Raw genomic sequence first — 18,268 nt, 5'->3', positions numbered from 1 at the left:
TATATGCTACCATCCATTTAGAATGGTAGGAACATCTGATTAGAATAATAACTAGTATTTATAGATCAGGTTAGAGTTGACAAAGGATTTTACAAGCATTGTCTCATTTGATCTTTGCAAAACCCCTGGGACCTAGGGGCTATTATTATTCCTGTTCTTTACAGCTGAAGAAACTGAGTGTAGAAGAAGTTAAGTGATTCACCTAAGGCCCACACACAGCTCTGTTTGCAGAGAATCAATCAATTATAGAAATTGTTGCAACCACATATAACATTGAATATAACAACTTCCTAGTTTTCAGGAGTGTATATAAGAATTAGGAAATGAGCTCTTCTAGGGTTTTGCTATTGTTATTTATTCATTTACTTAGTAAGAGACTGAGACATAATTGGAACTTGAGTCTTTCTGAGTCCAAGTTTGGCACTCTCCACAATGTGCCATCCTGCTGCTTGATGAGACAAGCATTTGGTCATTTACTCTTTTTCTTTTTTTTTTCAAGGCAATAGGGTCAAGTGGCTTGCCCAAGGCCACACAGCTAGATAATTATTAAGTGTCTGAGACTGGATTTGAACTCAAGTATTCCTGACTCCAGGGTCAGTGGTCTATCCACTGTGCCACCTAGCTGCCCCTGGTCATTTACTCCTACAATTCTTTGGGGATCATGGCATTCCATCATTTGCAACCATGTGATATAAGTGGGAGGACTCTGGGCCTAAAAAAGTTGAACTTTTGTGATGATGAATACCTGAGGGTCATCAAAAGCTGCTTTAAGGTTTCCCAAATGTGATTCAGCATAATCTCTTCCTAATGTCCATTCGTAGTTCTGTCCACAGTATCATAATGTGCCGATGTCCAGATATGAACCATTTGTCATTTACATGCCATGGTTGGAAAGGCAGACTTTTAAATTTTTCTTCCTTTCTCTAGCACAGACGGCAGACCAATTTCTTTTGAAAGACCATAGATTTCATTGAGGAGATTTTATAATGTTTCAGGGGTTGAGGTAATGTGTACCATGCCATCTGCTGATGGGAACACAGGAATGACTATGTTGTTGATTGGGAATATCTAAAATCTTTATATGTGGGTTATCTTTGAAGATTACTTCAAGTGAAAATATGCCTCTCTGCTTCAGATCTCCCTTAGCCCTGATAACCGGTAGGTTGCTCAATAAAGTGACCTTTCTCTTGCACCATAGAGGAACCTGGAATGGTTTTTGTTTGCATGGGTGACAGCTTGTTTCTTACCCATTTACTGTCTTAAGGGTCAGAGTCGTGTCCTTGTAGATCATGTTGGTCTTGGAGGAGCATTTAACATATTTGAATGATAGAATCCAAGTCTAGAAAGATCTCAACAGGTTAGAATGAAAAATCTGATTACATTCTTTACAGTTTGATAGGATATACTTGGGATTAAAGAATCAACTTTCAAAATGTAGGCTCAGTCAATAAGTGTGCCCTTTATTAAGTGCCTACTATGTTCCAGAAACTGTCCAAGGGCTAGAAATTCAAAGACCAAACTAAAATAAGCCCTGCTATCAAAATCAAATGAAGGGGGGAGGAGAGAAAGAGAGACAGACAGACAGACAGAGACAGAGAGACACACAGAGACAGAGAGAGAAAGAGAGACAGAGAGAAATAGAGAGAGTCAGAGACAAAGAGACAGAAAGAGAGAGAAAGAGAGAGACAGACAGATAAAGGGAAGATGAAAGAGAGAGATAGAAACATAAAGAGAAGAAGAGAAAGAGAGAGAGAGAGAGAGAGAGAGAGAGAGAGAGAGAGAGAGAGAGAGAGAGAGAGAGAGAATGGCAGGGGAGGGGGAGGCAGGGAGGATGTTGGACTCAACTTTCCCTGTCCAGGTCCCAGACAACCTCTAAGCAATGGACTTAACATGTTGCCAGAGGTTGGTTGTAATGCCCTGGGGCCTCCCAGACAGTGACTGTGCCTAGGGCCGGTGAGCTGGCTTCTGGGCCAGGCCTTCTCGCCACCTCAAGGGGACACGCAAGTTGAGTTTGTCCACTTACTGCTCTGTTCTCTTTTGTTCTTTTTTGCAGCATGATTTGGAATCGGAAATACTCTTCAAAGTCCAGCTCAGTTTGGGAGAGCTCTATTTAGAAATCGGCTCCTTAGAGAAGGCCTTTTTTTTTTCCCAAAGAGCGTGGGTCACATGGAGACATTTGCCTCCCAATGGCTCCTACAATCTGGAAAGACTGAAGCAGAAAGGTAGGGAAGGGGATGCTGACAAGGAACTCCACCAGAGCATCCATGAGAAAAGGGAAGTTGTGGCCTGTCCTGAGGCTGCTTTCCTAGGGGCCACCCCGGGGTCCCCTGAGAGGATGAGCTTTAGGTTCAGATTGGCTGGGGTCTAGTCAGGGCCATGTGGGAGCCAGCTTGGATTGACTGATAGTTATTAAGAAAGCATTTTAGTGTGAGCATACACACTTGGAAATCACCAAACATAGGACTTGAGTTATTGTTTTGTTGCTTGTCTAAACTTAAAAACATGTTAGAGAAAAATGTTAAAAATAATGCAGATTAAATTTAAAAGTGTTCTACATTTATATAGAGATACATGTATATAGGTGTTGGTATATTAGAAAATAAATATATATATATTTATTTATATAGACATATATATTTATTAATTTGTTAAATGTTTGCCAGTACACTACTGGTTCCATTCTTTGCTAACTTGATACTGGGTAAGTTGCTTCTCCTCTATGTGTCACAGTTTCCTCATCTGTAAAAAGGAATAATTTTACTATAGCCGCACTATCACCCAAGTGTGATGTCAACTAAATGAAGTCTGTAAACTCAACAGCATGGAATAATCTGTGAGACCTGAAATTAGGAAGATGTGGGTTCAGGCCCTTCACCAGGTTTGCGACCCTGGGCAAGTCCTTTAACCATGGTGTACCTCAGTTTCCTCATCTGTAAAACAAGGAGCCTGGCCTCGGTGATCTCTAAAGTATCTTTGGTTCTCAATCTATTCTCCTAGGTACTAAATAGATATGAGCTGCTGTTATGGTGATGTAGTAGCTGCAGGAAGAGTCAGAGCCTTCCTTGGCCCAGGACAGTTTTGGGTACAGTTTCCAGATCCCAGCCCCAAGTTCTTTGCATTACTAAAGAGAAGTGAGCCCAGCCCCTAAAAAATCTTTCCTTTAACATTCATCAGTGGGAGGCAGAGCAAGCCAAGGGGTGCTGATGTCAGAGCTGACTATTGCCATCAGTATTATCCAGATTGATGAAGATCCAACAGCTAAAGATCAGTGCTGGCAGTGACCTTGGAGGCCCCTTCCTTTTGCAGAGGAGGAAACTGAGTCATACCCAAGGCATGTCCCTCAGACTCTAGCGCCTGGACTATTCCTACTCTACCTGTGATAATGTCACATTGTGTGTCCACTCACCTGCATATGTGGTTGTATTCCTAAGGTAATGCACTTTCCCAAAAGTCTGGCTGTCTCTGTTAATAGACTTAAGAAAGACTTCCTCCTTTCGGTCTCCTTTAGGCCCCCCAAAATCCCATCTTCTCCAGGACCCCTTCTCTCTGTCCATTCTTTCCTATCAATCCTGTCTAGAGCTTGTTTATCCAAAGCTGTTTGCATGTCATCTCCCTGTTAGATTGTAAAACCCCAAGGACAGGGACTTTCTTTTATTGTTTTTTATATCTCAAGTGTCTAGCATAGACCTTCCACAAGGAGGGTACATAGTTTAAAACAGATTTATTGATTGATTTAAAAAATCCTTACCTTTCATTTATTTCTTTGAAACATCTTCATGGGGCAGCTAGGTGGTGCTGCAGTGGATAGAGAACTAGACCTGAGTTCAAATCCAACCTGTTTGGCCTTGGGCAAGTCACTTAACCCAGCAAAAACCAAAAAAAAAAAATTCCCCCAAACCCCCAAAACAACTTTGTGTGTGCATTAGGGAAGATCTTCTTCCTCCTCTTTCATCCCATATGTAGTCTCTCCTTTCTCTCCATGGCTCCATCTCTCATTTGTGATCTTATAAATAACCTGGGTATTGTCAGGAGTCTACTAGATAAACCCTTCTTTTCTCTGAGGCTCCCGGCCCAAATCTCCTCTTTCCCACCTACCCAACCACTCATACCTAACTCCAGCAGCTGAGCCAGGGGATCTTGAGTTGAAGGAGCCATCAGGAGGCCTGCCTTCACTTAACCCAAGAAAGAATGATGGCTCATAAGAGGAGCTCTTATCACAGACAGCCTTTTCCTCTAATATCCAGGACCACCTCCTCCCTATCATCTGCCTTGTGCACTAATGACCCACTATATTAGACATTTCTCTCCCCTTCCCTTTCTGTATTCCATTTGGGAATTAACAATTAATGTTAATTGACCTCTCTGCCCTCAGCTCTCTACCTGATGTTCATCTCCTTATTTTATGGAGGAGAAAGATGAGAGCTTGAAAATGGATGATTTTTTTTTTGGGGGGAGAGGTTGGTAATTAGCAGCAGTAAACTTGGTGGGGTCTTGTATCCTCTGCCCATGTGGATCCCTGTCTGATGGCTGGCTCAGAATCAGCCAAAGTATCTGCCTGTCTAGCCCCCTTCTCATTTTTTTTTTCATCAAGGATGCCCTTGATACATGTGTTGATCATTTGCATGATTTCATAAAAATTTGAAAGTAAGCCTGCTGTGTCTTTTGAGAAGTGATTTCATTCATGATTTTTTTCCTTCCCTTGGTAGACCACCTGCCTCCCAGGGTTGTGGGAATCTGAGGAGATAGTCATTGTAAGATGCTCTTCACAGCCTCTGGCTTGTGGAAGGAGCTTAAGGCATGGTTGTTCCTTCCACCCTCCCCTCTCCCACCTAGGATACCTCCTAACACAATCCCTTAATGCTTTTAAGGTTTCTTTGGTGTGTGTTGGCCTAGCAGGCCTAGCAGAGCCTAGCAGCACTCTTCTCAGTTTTGTCTTAAGGCCCATTTCTTCTTTCTCACGGTGTCAGATGTTGGGAGGATATGAATACATCCTTATGCCCCCTGCACTTGGAGTCATAGAAGCCAGCAAGCCCACTAGCTGAATTACCAATTTGAGTATCTATTATGTAGATTTTTGTGCTAGGATTTTGGGGCACACATACCAAAATTCTTTGCCTTCAAGGAGGTTTTTATTCAACATAGAAACAGAAAGTAAATCCAGTTATCTATACAAAGTAAAAGAAAATGACAGGAGAGAGAGAGAGAGAGTACTACTAGTTATGGTGATGAAGAAAGACATGTTAGAGGTGAAAAAGAAGCTTTGCTTTGAAAGATTTTAGGGATTTCTCTAATGTGGATGAAGAATACCTTCCAGATGTGGGATGCTCTTGTACAAAGGAGTGAAGATGGGAGAAAGAATATCATGAGTGGAGAATAGCTAGGAGGCCAGTTTGAGTTGAAGAGAGAGTGAGGAAAGGGGAGAAATGGAAAATAAGACTGCAAAAGGAAGTGGGAGTCAGCTTGGATAGGGCTTTACATGCAAGGTGGAGGACTTTGCATCTTATCCCGGTGATATAGGGAGTCATTGAATATTTGTGAGCAAGGATGTGACATGGTCAGATCGGTATCTGTCTTATCTATCTTATCTATCTATCTATCTATCTATCTATTGATTTATTTTAGTTTTTGCAAGGCAAATGGGGTTAAGTGACTTGCCCAAGGCCACACAGCTAGGTAAATTATTAAGTGTCTGAGACTGGATTTGAACCCAGGTACTCCTGACTCCAGGGCCAGTGCTTTATCCACTGCGCCACCTAGCTGCCCCTATTTTATTTTTTTAAAGCTTTTAAAAATATATTTTTTATTAATCTTTTTTTAATTAAAGATATTCACGCAGTGGGTAAAGCACTGGCCCTGGAGTCAGGAGTACCTGGGTTCAAATCCGGTATCAGACACTTAATAATTACCTAGCTGTGTGGCCTTGGCCAAGCCACTTAACCCTGTTTGCCTTGCAAGAAAAAAAAAAACTAAAAAAAGATATTCAGATCGATATTTTAGAAATCTCAATTTTGGAGCTGTGTGAGGATTCTATGAGGAGGGCATAAACTATGATACAGACTGTTTGAGTGGAGAAAAGGGGGTGGACTTGAAAGGCATGGTGTAGGTAGGATTGATAAGATTTGGCAGCAGAAGCTGTAGAAGCCATTTAGACCAATTGCCTAATTTTACAGATGAGGAAACTGAAGTCCACAGGGGGAGATGTGGCCTGTCTACTTATTGCATAGGTAATAATTTGCATAGGTCATAATTTGATTTATAATTTGAACCTCAGGTCTCTGTGAGCATAGCCAGTGTTCTTGCCACAAGCAAGGTTCCCATGAAGTATTCTTGGCTATAGAAGATAAAGCAGAGATTGCCAGAAATCTTTTGTATCTTGACATCTTGCCAAAACCATTTCGAGCAAGCATCACCTTCCTTTTTTGATACCTTTTCCCTGCAGGAAGGGCTTTACATAACCTGGCAAAGACAATGAGCCAAGGATCTGTAAAGGAAAACCACTTGGTAGAAAATACTGTTGACCTTTCGAAACAACTTGCTTCTAATCCATACGATTTTGCTATGCTGAGATGCACAGAAGGTATTCTGAAGTAAGTATGTCTGTCATTTTAATATATTTTTGCTTTTATGCAGTCTTTAGTGATGACTCTGTTTCATGCAAAACCTATTCCCACCTGTCATTTAACTAAGTCCCAGAAGTCTAATTAAGGTCTTCATAATCCTGACAGTCCTTGACCTTAATTTAATTACTTACAAAGGAATTTGGCTGAATGTGGGACTTAATTTTACTTGATTGTGCTTTGTAGCAGGGATTTTATGAGAGGAGGACATTTGAGAGGGAGAGAGTGCAGACTTGAAAGATTTAGTTTGAAAAAATAACTTAAAGGGGAGGATTCTGGGAAGTTGGCAAAATACTTAAGAAAATTTTTGGCTCTCCCAATTTCCTCCGCCAAATAGGCAGAATATCACTTCAGAAAGATAGCAGAATAGTGGAAATAAACAAAAGTCAGGGTAAAGTAGTTGTTCTCCTAAGACAACCTGAGAAGACCCCAGGAAAGACCTTCAGCCAGAGTGAAGTTCAAACACCTCCCCAACTCGCCCTGGAGGCAGCTGGCTTTAGCAGTAGCCTCAGCCTTGGAAGCTTCCGTCTCAGGACAGTGTGGGGTGGGGTCTGATGGCTGAGTAGAAGATTGAAGGACCGGGGATCTCCCATTGCCCAGGGACACCAAGCATAGCCTGGGCTGTGGCTGCAGGGGAGGAGCCAGCACACACCTGGGAAACAGGGGACCAGGAGAGCAGAGGTCCTGGTTTCAGTTCCAGGACAGAGAAGATGTACTTTTGTAGCCATTGGAGCAAGATCATTTGTGGGACAATACCCTAGCTGAGGCTTAGGAGTGGAGAGGAGAGCTCAAGGTTGGGTCCTGGGACAGAGCTGGGACCTGAGACTTGGAGCAGCATTCCCCGTACTGCAGGACTAGAACTTGACCATTAATAGCTTCTAAAAACAAAATAAAACAAAGAAAGAAGTAAAGGAGAAAGAACCCAACCATAGACAGATACTATGCATATAAAAGATCTGGGTTCATATTCAGAAAAAGATAATGGAGTTTAAAAAGCCACATCTTTTTTTAATGAGAATTGTCAAATGGTCCCAAGCGCAAAAAAGAGTTCTTGGAAGAACTTAAAAAAAATAACTTTAAAAATCAAATAAGAGAGATCGAGGAAAAATTAGAAAAAAATAAGAGCAATACAAGAAAATTTTAAAAAATTATGAAAAGACTTAAGAAAACTATTGAAAACTAGAATTGGACAACAAATAATAAAATAGGGGCAGCTAGGTGTCACAGTGGTCATAGAGCACCGGCCTTGGAGTCAGGAGGGTCTGAGTTCAAATCCAGCCTCAGACACTTAATAATTACCCAGCTGTGTGACCCCATTGACTTAAATAAAATTTTTTTTAAAGAAATAAGAAAATAAAAATTTTTAAATGGTAAAATAGAAGAGAGTGAAATGTCATCAGAAGAACAACTAATCTGGGGAATAGATCAAAGAGAAATAACTATAGTCTGACTACTTGAAAATGATGAATAAAAAAAGAATTGTTAGAATGAGAAGAATTAGAAGGAATTACCAAGGAAAATTGCCCTGAGGTCCTCGAAGAAGAGGGCAAAGAAGGAATAGAAAAAAAAAATCCAGATTCCAGGAGGAAAGCTCTGAAACTTGGCTTTGAATATTGCTTTAAGTTTTTCTCTTTACAGCAGTATCATAGCCAAGTTCTGAAGCTCCCAGGTTAAGGAAAAAATATTGGAAGCAAGGAAGCAATAAGGAAAAAAACAATTTAAATATAATGGAGCTACAATAAAGATTACACAAGACTAGAAGCTACTCCATTGAAGGACCTTAGATCTTGGAACAGTATATTTGGTAGCACAAAAGAGCTGGGATAATTTACCCAGCAAAGTTAAGCATAATCCTGAATGGAAAAACAAATGGACGTTTAACAAACTGAAAGGCTTTCAGGTTTATGTGACCAAACCCCTCCCCCAAAAAATTTAAAGGAAAATTTGACATAAAACATCCAGAAAAATATAAAGCAAACTTTAATGACCAAAAGGACTTAATAAGGTCAAATTGTTAAATAATTATATGTGAAATTTTGGGTAGTTTGAAAGAAAGGCTTATGATACTTGTAGTCCAGAAACTGGATTTTATTTTCAGTCTTCAGCTCAGTAATTTGACAAATAGGAATTCAGTTAACTTTAATTTTGAAACCATTCTTAAAGCACTCATTGTTAGAAAACTGGAATTTTTTGCTGACCTTGTAATCTACTAAAATGATAGGCTATTGAAGGACTCTTGAGAACATTCTACATTCAGAAGTTTTGTAAAGGGGTTGCGGTTCAAAGGGGGGGTGTCTTCAATGTTTATCTTAAAATAAAATAAGTTTCTGTCTTTTCTCAAAAAAAAAGAAAGAAAGGCTTAGACTGAGCTGAGTATGATGGCATGATTCTAAAAAATAAATTTGTATAGAAAGAGATTTAAAAAAGTAATTTTCTTATACAAATGAGGTATTAAAGGAAAAATTGATATAGAAGAAGCTGGTAGGGGGTGGGTAGTGTTGGAACCTTACTCTCATTGGGAATGGATCAAAGAGTGATCTCTCTCTCTCTCTCTCTCTCTCTATGTATATATATATATATATATATATATATACATATATATATATGTATATATATGCACACACACACACAGAAGGTTATAAGTCTCCTAAATTCAGGGGAAAAAAAGAGCAAGAGGAGAGGAGGAGAGGGTAAGAGGAGAGGATAAGGAGGAGTGGGTAGATTAAGAAATAGGAGGGTAAGGTAGATAAAAGTGAAGCAGAGGAGTGAGGAGGAGAGAATAAATAGGGAAAAAGAATAGTGAAGAAAATAAGGAATTTACCCATAAAATGAAAATAAAGAGCAGATTGAAAATGTGAATTTGACTTTTAGGAAACACTATAAAAATGAGAGACACACATAACAGAAAAACTAAAGGACAGGAGGAGAATTTAGTATGTTAAAATAGGGATAGTACTCATGATATCAAAGTTAAAGTTAAAATAGGTTCAATCAAAAGAGAAAAGAGAAATTATATTATGTGTCAACAGTATCATTCAGTATTGTTTTAGATCATTACCTGAGCATATACCTCCCAAAATAGACACAGGAACTATATGAACATAAACATAAAGCACTTTGTATACAAAGTCAAGTCTAAATAATTGAAATAATATTTATTTGTTTTAATATAAATAATATAAATATAAACAGAATATATAATATATAATTAATATGATGTAATATAATAATAAATATAAATAATAATCAATAAAATATAAAATATAATATAAATAATATTTATTGTTTTACCTAAATTATTCATTTAGTGTCATACCAATTAAATTACTAAAAATTATTTTACTCAGAAAAAATAAAGAACAAAAGGGGGAACTTCAAAGAAACCAGGGGGGAAAATGGGGAAAAGTAGATTAAGCAGTTTAAACCATATTTAAAGATAAGAGCATTGTTGAAGTATAAAATGGATATTTTGATTATTTTAAATTAAAATTTTAATGTATAAATAAAGTCTATGTATCCAGAACAGAAGGAATGCTGAAAATTGGGGGAAAACTTTCAAAGACAGTCTTTCAGACAGGATATAATTGAGTTGGAATCTTGCTGTGGTGTAGGAAATTCTGAGTTGGTTGATTCAGAAAAACTTGGAAACACTTGGACTTATGAAGGAAGATGCTATCCACCTTCAGAGAAACAGATGGACTAGTTGAAATAAGCATTGTATGGTCTTACATGTATGTGTGTATGAGCATATATGTGTATCCATGTATATGCTTATAGATATCTCTATCTATCTATCTATCTATCCATCCATCCATCCATCCATCCATCCATCCATCCATCCATCCATCCATCTATCTATCTATCTATCTATTGTATCCATTCTTAAATATAGCCACCTTAGGGGGGGAAGGGAAGTGAAAAAAAGCAGTGCATAGCTGAGATAAAAGAAAACCAACAAGAAGCAAAGAAAAACTAGGTAACTTTGAAAAACTTTGAAAACTTATATTAGATTTTCTTGAAATAGAAAATTATTCTTTTATGTTGAATCCTCTTTTACATTTTGCTCTTTATGTAGCAATGTATTTTTCTTTACTCATTTTGTATTTGTTTAAAATAAATATACATTTACAAAATTTGTTTAAAATAAAATTTAAGAATTTACCAAAAAAAAAAGAAACTTGACTATTATCTCTGTACACTTTCTTGTCACCTTGCCATATTTGATTAATTTGGTAATGTCTTTTGCTTTCAGCTAGTTCAGCCTTTGGTTGGCTAGTAAATATATGTGAAGACTTTCTCTGACTTTGAGTGGCTAGTGACCCATCCTCATGGTGCACCTTGAACCTAGGGTACTCTTTGGGGAGTTCTGGAGGCTATATATAGACCACTGAGTTTGTTTCTCCAGTTATAATTTTAAATGAAATAAAAGATTAATTTGAGGGTAATATTTATGATGTCTAGTAAATAACACATATTCTATTTCCCTTTCAGATCTCTTGTTGGGAACTTTACAATTGCAAAAATGAAATTTCAAGAATGCTTACATATCCGAAAAAGTTTGTTTGGAGAGAACCATTTCTTAGTTGGAGAAATTAAAGAATATTTGGCAGATTTAATAAGTGGCCATAAAAAGACTGAAAAGTAAGACTGAATAAAGAATTCCAAGTGATGGAGTTTATGTTCTGTGATCCTTTTCTCTGAGATACCAGTGGCTAGAAGGGCTGAGATTCCCCCCAAGAGGGATAATTTCCCTTCTAGATGCTTTGGACAACTCTCTGCTTGCAGACCCACTGACCATAATGTCCATGTCCAACTCAGTGAATAAGTGTTGAGAATAGCAATGAGGCCATAGCAACATGACAGTGAGACAGAGTAGCCAGGAAGCTATTGGCAAGGCCAACTGAACTTAAGAGGGGAGGCCCTAGGTATAACTGAGAAGGAAACAAGTTTCTTTTTTTTTTCTTTCAAAAGAAGCTCTTGCCTTCCCTTCCTGTGTTTTCCCTTCAGTTTTTTCCTTTCCCCCCTGCCTCTAATGCCAAGTCCCAAGAACTGCTCCTTCAGTAGGAGAGTGGATTGAAGTCACTGACACATAAAACCTTCTACCCATATAAAAGGATTGGCCTAGTGAGAAACTGGAGCTACAGGGATGAGGGGCAAGGCTGGGTGAGTGAGGCTGCAGAATGGGCAGAGAAAGATTCCCAAGATAACCACAGAGGGTTGGGGAGTATGGCACAGTCAATACCAATATTCTTTAGCTTAAATCAAATTTACTTCTCTTCCTTCCCTCCTTCCCTCTTTCTTTCTTTCCTTCCTTTTTCCTTTCCTTTCTCCTTTCCTTTCCTCTTTCCTTTCCTTTCCTTTCCTTTCCTTTCCTTTCCTTTCCTTTCCTTTCCTTTCCTTTCCTTTCCTTTCCTTTCCTTTCCTTTCCTTTCCTTTCCTTTCCTTTCCTTTCCTTTCCTTTCCTTTCCTTTCCTTTCTCCTTCCCTTTCCCTTCCCTTTCCCTTCCCTTCCCTCCCCTTCCCCTCTCCTTCCCCTTCCCTTCCCTTCCCCTCCCCTCCCCTCCCCTCCCCTCTCCTTCCTTTTGTCCTTCCCTTTCCCCTATCCTTCCCCCTCCTTTCTTTCCTTTCCCCTTTCCTTTTCTCTTCCTCTTCTCTCTCTCTCCCTCTGTTTTTCTCTCATTCTCCCTCTCCCTTTTCTTTGTTTCAGATCACAAAGAAAATATGCAATCCAGTGTTACAGAGAAGTGATAAACATAAAAGAAAACCTGGAATTCTTGACTAATTCCTTCCAAGTGAAAAAGCAGCTTAATCTCAGCCTCAGCAATATCTTCTGTAAATTAGGTAATTAGCCTACATTATTGGTAGTTTTGGGAGGCAGCATAGTGAAGGGAAAGGGGCCTTGCCCTGGTTTCAAGTCATGTGTCTGATACTTAGGGGCCATGAGAGCAGAGGTGAACACTTATTTTTACAAGGTTATTTTGAGGAAAAAGGAGATATGGTCCAACATATCTTACTCTTTAAAGTACTATGTCAGGTGGCTAGGTGGCGTAATGGATAAAGCACCGACCTTGGAGTCAGGAGTACCTGGGTTCAAATTCTCTGTCTTAGACACTTAATAATTACCTAGCTGTGTGGCCTTGAGCAAGCCACTTAACCCCGTTTGCCTTGCAAAAACCTAAAAAATAAATAAATAAAGTACCATGTCCATGGTCAGCAGTAATTATTCTGTTCAATCCAAACCCTTCACCTTCATTTTGAAGCAAATCAAATGACAAATATTTGTTAAGCACCTACTAATTGCTGGTCACTGTACCCTATATAGCCTACAAAAAAAAATGAAAGAATCCTTACTTGATGAGAGTAGCAATTTGATGGGAAAACTACAAATGTGTATGTGTGTATAATATCTATATCTGTATGATATAGTGTATGCATTTATCACTGAGCATGTCTGCTACATAGTAGGCATTTAATAAACGATTGCTGACTGACAGTTGTTCAGTTGTTCAGTTGTGTCCAACTCTGTGTGACCCCATGAGCATGGCACCTTCCACCCTTTTGTCCTCCACTATCTCCCAAAGTCTCTCCAAGCTCATATTGGTTGCTTCCCTAATGCTATCTATCCATCTCATCCTCTGCTGTCCCCTTTTCCCTTTGCCTTCAGTTTTTCCCAACAATGAATTTCAAATCCCCCATCATCATAAAAAAGGAGCAATTATAGTGGAGAATATGAAATTCTTCCTTGACTGAAAAAATATCTCAGTTAAATGGGATTTATTTTAATTTTTTCAAGAGTAGGTTTAATGTTCTCTGAGTCATGGGCCAAGAGGGTCCCATGAGAATGGCAGCTGTGCTGAAGCTTTAGCTCTTGACCTCCATTAGGACACAGCCCCAATCCAACTTGTCCTTTCAATTCTGGGAAGATGAGTCTCTTATCAGCCTTTTAATTGCTTTGTAAAACCTTTTAAGGTCTGTGATTTCACGTCCCTGCCTCAGGCCCTCTATAATATTGTCAGTGTTCTTCATGAGTTGCTATGGGGATGAGCCTCTCTGACCCTGGCTAGGTCAGCCTTGGACTAAAAACATAGTCATACTCATTATCACTGAGCCCATAAAAGGTTCAGTATGTTCTATTAACAGTATGTTCTATTAACTGATGAAGTCCTTGGAAATTAGGGGGTGGGGGGAGCTTTAAGTCAGAAACAGGCTGTGCCGGAACAAAGAGAACGCCACTTTTATAGATGTGTGGCAGTGGGCAGGTAGGGGCTACCTGCCTGGTTCCCTGTAGTGGCAGTGCTGCTATGTTCACACTGAAATCCACCCCCCCCCCCCCCCAGCCAAGAAGTGACCCTTCCTGACTTTCAGCCATATGACTTCACCCAGCTGCTTTCAGAATTTAACCTGAATCAAATTTACTGAATTCTGAAAGCAGCTGGGTGAAGCCATATGGCTGAAAGTCAGGAAGATTAATGTCTTGAGCTCAAATTGGCCTCAGATGTTTACCAGCTGCGTGACCCTGGGCAAGTCACTTTACTCTGTTTGCCTCAGTTTCCTCACCTATAAAATGAGCTGGAGAAGGAAATGACAAACTTCTCTGGTATCTTTGCCAAGAAAATCCTAAATGGGGCTCTGAAGAGTCAGACACAGCTGGAAAATGACTGAACAGTAACAGTGGTCAGAGGACCGCTGGACATGTACTCGCCATACCTGGCCAAGTTTAAGGAGTGTGAAGGCAAGTAGCAGCCGCTGCGTCTCCTTGTCATGTTCATCCCCAAAGCTTTGATGGTAGTTTCTCACAGAACAAATAAACACTAGGAGGGAAATGCTCTGACTCTTCCCACACTTGGGGGGCCACTTCAGCTCCCTAGTGGCTCTGTGAAATAGGTCTGGATTAAGGTCAGGTCCAGGGGCTCCTTTCCACTGTTAAGTTGATGAATCAGGTTTCATCAGAGGAAAGCCCAAGGTTAGAGCCTAACCTGGAGCTGTCCTAGAGATTCGGAGTTTGTCTGTCAAGCTCTCCATCCATTTTAAGACCCAAGCAGCTCAGTGGAGTACAAATCTTGGGGGCTGCCTGGTTAGATGGGATGATTCAGAAAAGACATTTGCTTAACCAGCAGGGGGCAGCTTACAAAGGCTGTCAGAATTCTTAAGATCATAAGATTTAGATTGGGAAACCACACTGGAAAACACCCAGACCAATTCCCTTATTTTGTTTGAACATTTTATTTCTATCTTTTGTTGCTGACATCACAATTATTTCCCAATACATAGATTTATGCTATATGATGTAAGCTACTAGTCTAGATCCAATTCTTAACAAATCACTTCCCAGTTTTCTCAGCAGTTTTTAGCAAACTTTCAGTAATTTGTCCAACTTCAGAGTGTTTTTGAGTTGATTGAACACTCAACCTTGTCATATGGGGAGACTGAGGCCCAGAAAGATATATATCCTAATACCACATGGATCATAAGTAGCTGAACTGGGGTTGAAAACCAGGTCCCAAGGCACTTACATCTTGGCTACCTCCTGAATTCTATAAATTAACTTAAAAGGAAGAAAACTAACCATGGATTGCTAAGTAGAACCAACCTCAAGAAAACCATTCTGGAGTTCAAGGATCAGACCATTAGTTGGTGAGTCATTAAACATTTATTTTTTTACTTTGGCCTGGGCATTGTGCAAGCTCAAAAAGAGTTTGTAAAAGACAGTTCCTTCTCGAGGAACTCACAGTCCAGTGAGGGCAACAACAAAGGGATATGTACAAACAGATTATATACAGAATAGAGGGGAATATTAGGGGTTGGGGGAGGCTTCTTGTAGAAGATGAAATTTTACATGGGCCTGAAGGAAGTCAGGAGACCAGGAGGCAGAGATTGGGGGGAGAGGTTCCAGGCATGGAGAATGGGCAGGGAAATGGCAGGAGTTGAGAGATGGAGACAACCAGGAGGACAGTGTCATTGGATTGAAGAGAAATATCAGGGAGTAAGGTGTAGGCAGACTGGAAAGCTAGGAGAGAGCTGGGTGATGGAGGGATTTGAATGTCACAAAGAGGCTTTTGTATATGATCTTGGAGGGAACAGGAAGCCACAAGTTTACTGAGGAGAGGAATGTGGCTCAAAGTATCCCACGGACCATAAAAATGAAGTAGAAGTTGTGATAGAGAACTTTGCAACTGAAGTCACTGTTGAATAGATCTAGGTCTCATTGGCCCCTGTTAGCTAGAGAATGGACAAAGGCTGTTAGGTCTTGAGTCAATCTTTTCCTCCATGTTGATATATTAGAGTGGGCCTCATAGTCCTTCGGGCATAGAGTAATGCCAATAAGATTTATGTATCACAACTTGAATTTTAAGTTTATGAATAACACTATAAATTCAGCCCTTTTGTAATAGCAAGTCCAGTCTATTGTGGGCTAGCTACTATGTTGAGGACTGGGGGTTCAAAGAAAGGCACAAGACTCTTCCCACACTTGGGGGACCACTTCAGCTCCCTAATGTGCCCTCAAAGAGCTCCTAGTCTAATGGGGGGAAATTCCACGTACAAACCAAAGATGGACAAGATAAATTGGAGATAATCAACAGAGGCATTATGGAAAGGAAATAGAGAAGTGTAGATGATGGAAAGGTGGAGAAAAGCAGTGACCTGTATTTATGGATGTTGATGAACCCTGACTCATCAATTTAACTATGGAAAGGAGCCCTGGACCTGACCTTAATCCAGATCTACTTCCCAGAACAACTAGGAAACTGAAGTGGCCCCCAAGTGTGGGAAGAGTCAGATCATTTCCCTTCTAGCATTTGTTCTGTGAGAAACTACCACCAAAGCTTTAGGGATGAGCACGACAAGGAAAAGGGGAAGCTGATGCTTGCCTTCACACTTCTTAAGGTGCTTAAAAGGTGCTCTCCACCTGTCTCTTCCTCCTAGTCTCCTGGCTTCCTTCAGGCCCAGGTAAAATTTCATCTTCTACAAGAAGCTTCCCCCAACCTGTTAATTATCCCCTCTTTGTTCTGTATATAGTTTGTTTGTGCATATCCATTTGTTGTTGCCCTCATTAGGCTCTGAGTTCTCTGAGAAGGAAACTGTCTTTTACAAACTCTTTTTGAGCTTGCATAGTGCCCAGGACAAAGTAAAAAATAAAGATCCTAAACATAGATCCTAACCATAGAAGGAGATGGATTATAAAATACACTTGACCCTAACTAATTGTAAATCACATTTAAATCATATTTTTCTTTGGCAAGGCAATGGGGTTAAGTGACTTACCCAAGGTCACAAGCTAGTAAGTCTGAGGCTGGATTTGAACTCAGGTCTTCCTGACTCCAGGGCTGGTGTTCTATCCACTGTACCACCTAGAAAAGCACACTTAAAGTCACTAATAGCTCTTTTACAAATGTAGCTTTTGTTTCATTTTATCCATTTTAATAGTAGGTTTCCAAAGGTGCAAATTCAAATGTATGTGGATTAAGATGTATTTCTTTTCTTTCCTATCTAGCTGATCAATTGATTAAAATGAATGGTTCTGGTAAGATGGAGCAAGAGGCAACTGGACTTTTACACAGGGCACTTGATTTAAGAATTACCTACCTGGGGCCTTCTCAGCAATCCACAAATGAGCTCCTTCGGTAAGTATCTTTTCAGTCTTTGAGGCATATATTTCCTGGAATTCATGCAACATGAAGACTACCCACTCCCTTTTGCTTTCTATAGCCTCCTGAAGGAGATTGAGAAAAAAGGCCAAAAAAAAGGGAGTCTTCAAGTCTGGAGCTCAAACCATGAAAATTTCAAGGGGATCTTAGCACAGGAGAAAATCTCAAAAAAGAGATTGGTCTACCACAGACCACAAAATTTCGGCATTCTGAAATCTCCACTTAGCAGCACTGCTGCTAAGCTACAGAGAGCCATGAGCGTGGACTCCTACAAAGTCTCAGAGGAGAACAGCATGAAAAACATTTCAGGGAAAGGGCAGAAGAGCATTACCTATGGCCCGACAAAGGAGATAATAAAGCAGCAGGTACAGAACAAAACGAAAATATCTAACTGTCAAGAGGACAACCCCTTGTCAAAGAAAGAGAAAGATACTTCTTGGAAGAACACAACTTTCAGCAGCCCAAAAAACATGTTAAAATCTCCAAGACAAAGGGCATCTTCAGCTGGCCCACATATGAGGGACATACAAACTCCCATAGCTGGGGCTTTTAATACCATTGGAATTGCCAAGGAAAGTTCTAGCAGGTCCCAACATTCACCAGACAATCAGCTCTTTCAGAAATCAAGAAGCCGTATAGCTTTCCATAAATGCATTCCACCCAAAAAAGAGCAAACTGATGTGAAATTGTTGAAAAAACTCCATGAAAACAATAAGAAATAAAAGACTGTTGTACACAACATCTGCTAAACATCTGTACTCTTTCAAGTGTGGCTTTATTTCTAAGCATCCATTTAGCTATTTTTATTATATTTGGAGAAAATAAAGCGCCATCTTAATAACTTGATTAAACTCAAGTTGGCTTGCTTACATGGTATGAAAACTCTCCAGAACTCTGGTTTCATAGGGAAAGAAGGATTCTTTTATAATTCCTGAGTGCAGGTATGTAGATAGAATTATAGGGACTTTATGAGATGTTTTACCCTAGAAGTGACATTTTGGGGTAA

The 18,268-nt window shown here is 39.8% G+C and overlaps 1 protein-coding gene across 4 annotated transcripts in view; it reads left to right on the top strand.

Moving 5' to 3' along the window:
• Positions 1-18,001, top strand: part of LOC141515287 (putative tetratricopeptide repeat protein 41) — an 83,095-nt gene extending 65,094 nt beyond the window's left edge. For all 4 annotated transcript variants that reach the window (XM_074226729.1, XM_074226726.1, XM_074226728.1 and 1 more), the window contains exons 13-18: positions 2,054-2,222; positions 6,440-6,587; positions 11,109-11,258; positions 12,324-12,457; positions 17,109-17,238; positions 17,324-18,001. In XM_074226729.1, the coding sequence (XP_074082830.1) occupies positions 2,054-2,222; positions 6,440-6,587; positions 11,109-11,258; positions 12,324-12,457; positions 17,109-17,238; positions 17,324-17,984 (1,392 nt within the window). In that variant the 3' untranslated portion in view covers positions 17,985-18,001. The remainder of the gene's footprint in view (positions 1-2,053; positions 2,223-6,439; positions 6,588-11,108; positions 11,259-12,323; positions 12,458-17,108; positions 17,239-17,323) is intronic.
• Positions 18,002-18,268: the final 267 nt, after the last annotated feature.

This window comes from Macrotis lagotis, chromosome 2, assembly GCF_037893015.1.
Source record: "Macrotis lagotis isolate mMagLag1 chromosome 2, bilby.v1.9.chrom.fasta, whole genome shotgun sequence".
In the NCBI taxonomy this organism is placed as follows: Eukaryota; Metazoa; Chordata; class Mammalia; order Peramelemorphia; family Peramelidae; genus Macrotis; species Macrotis lagotis.
This window is presented reverse-complemented; position numbering and strand designations above follow the sequence as displayed.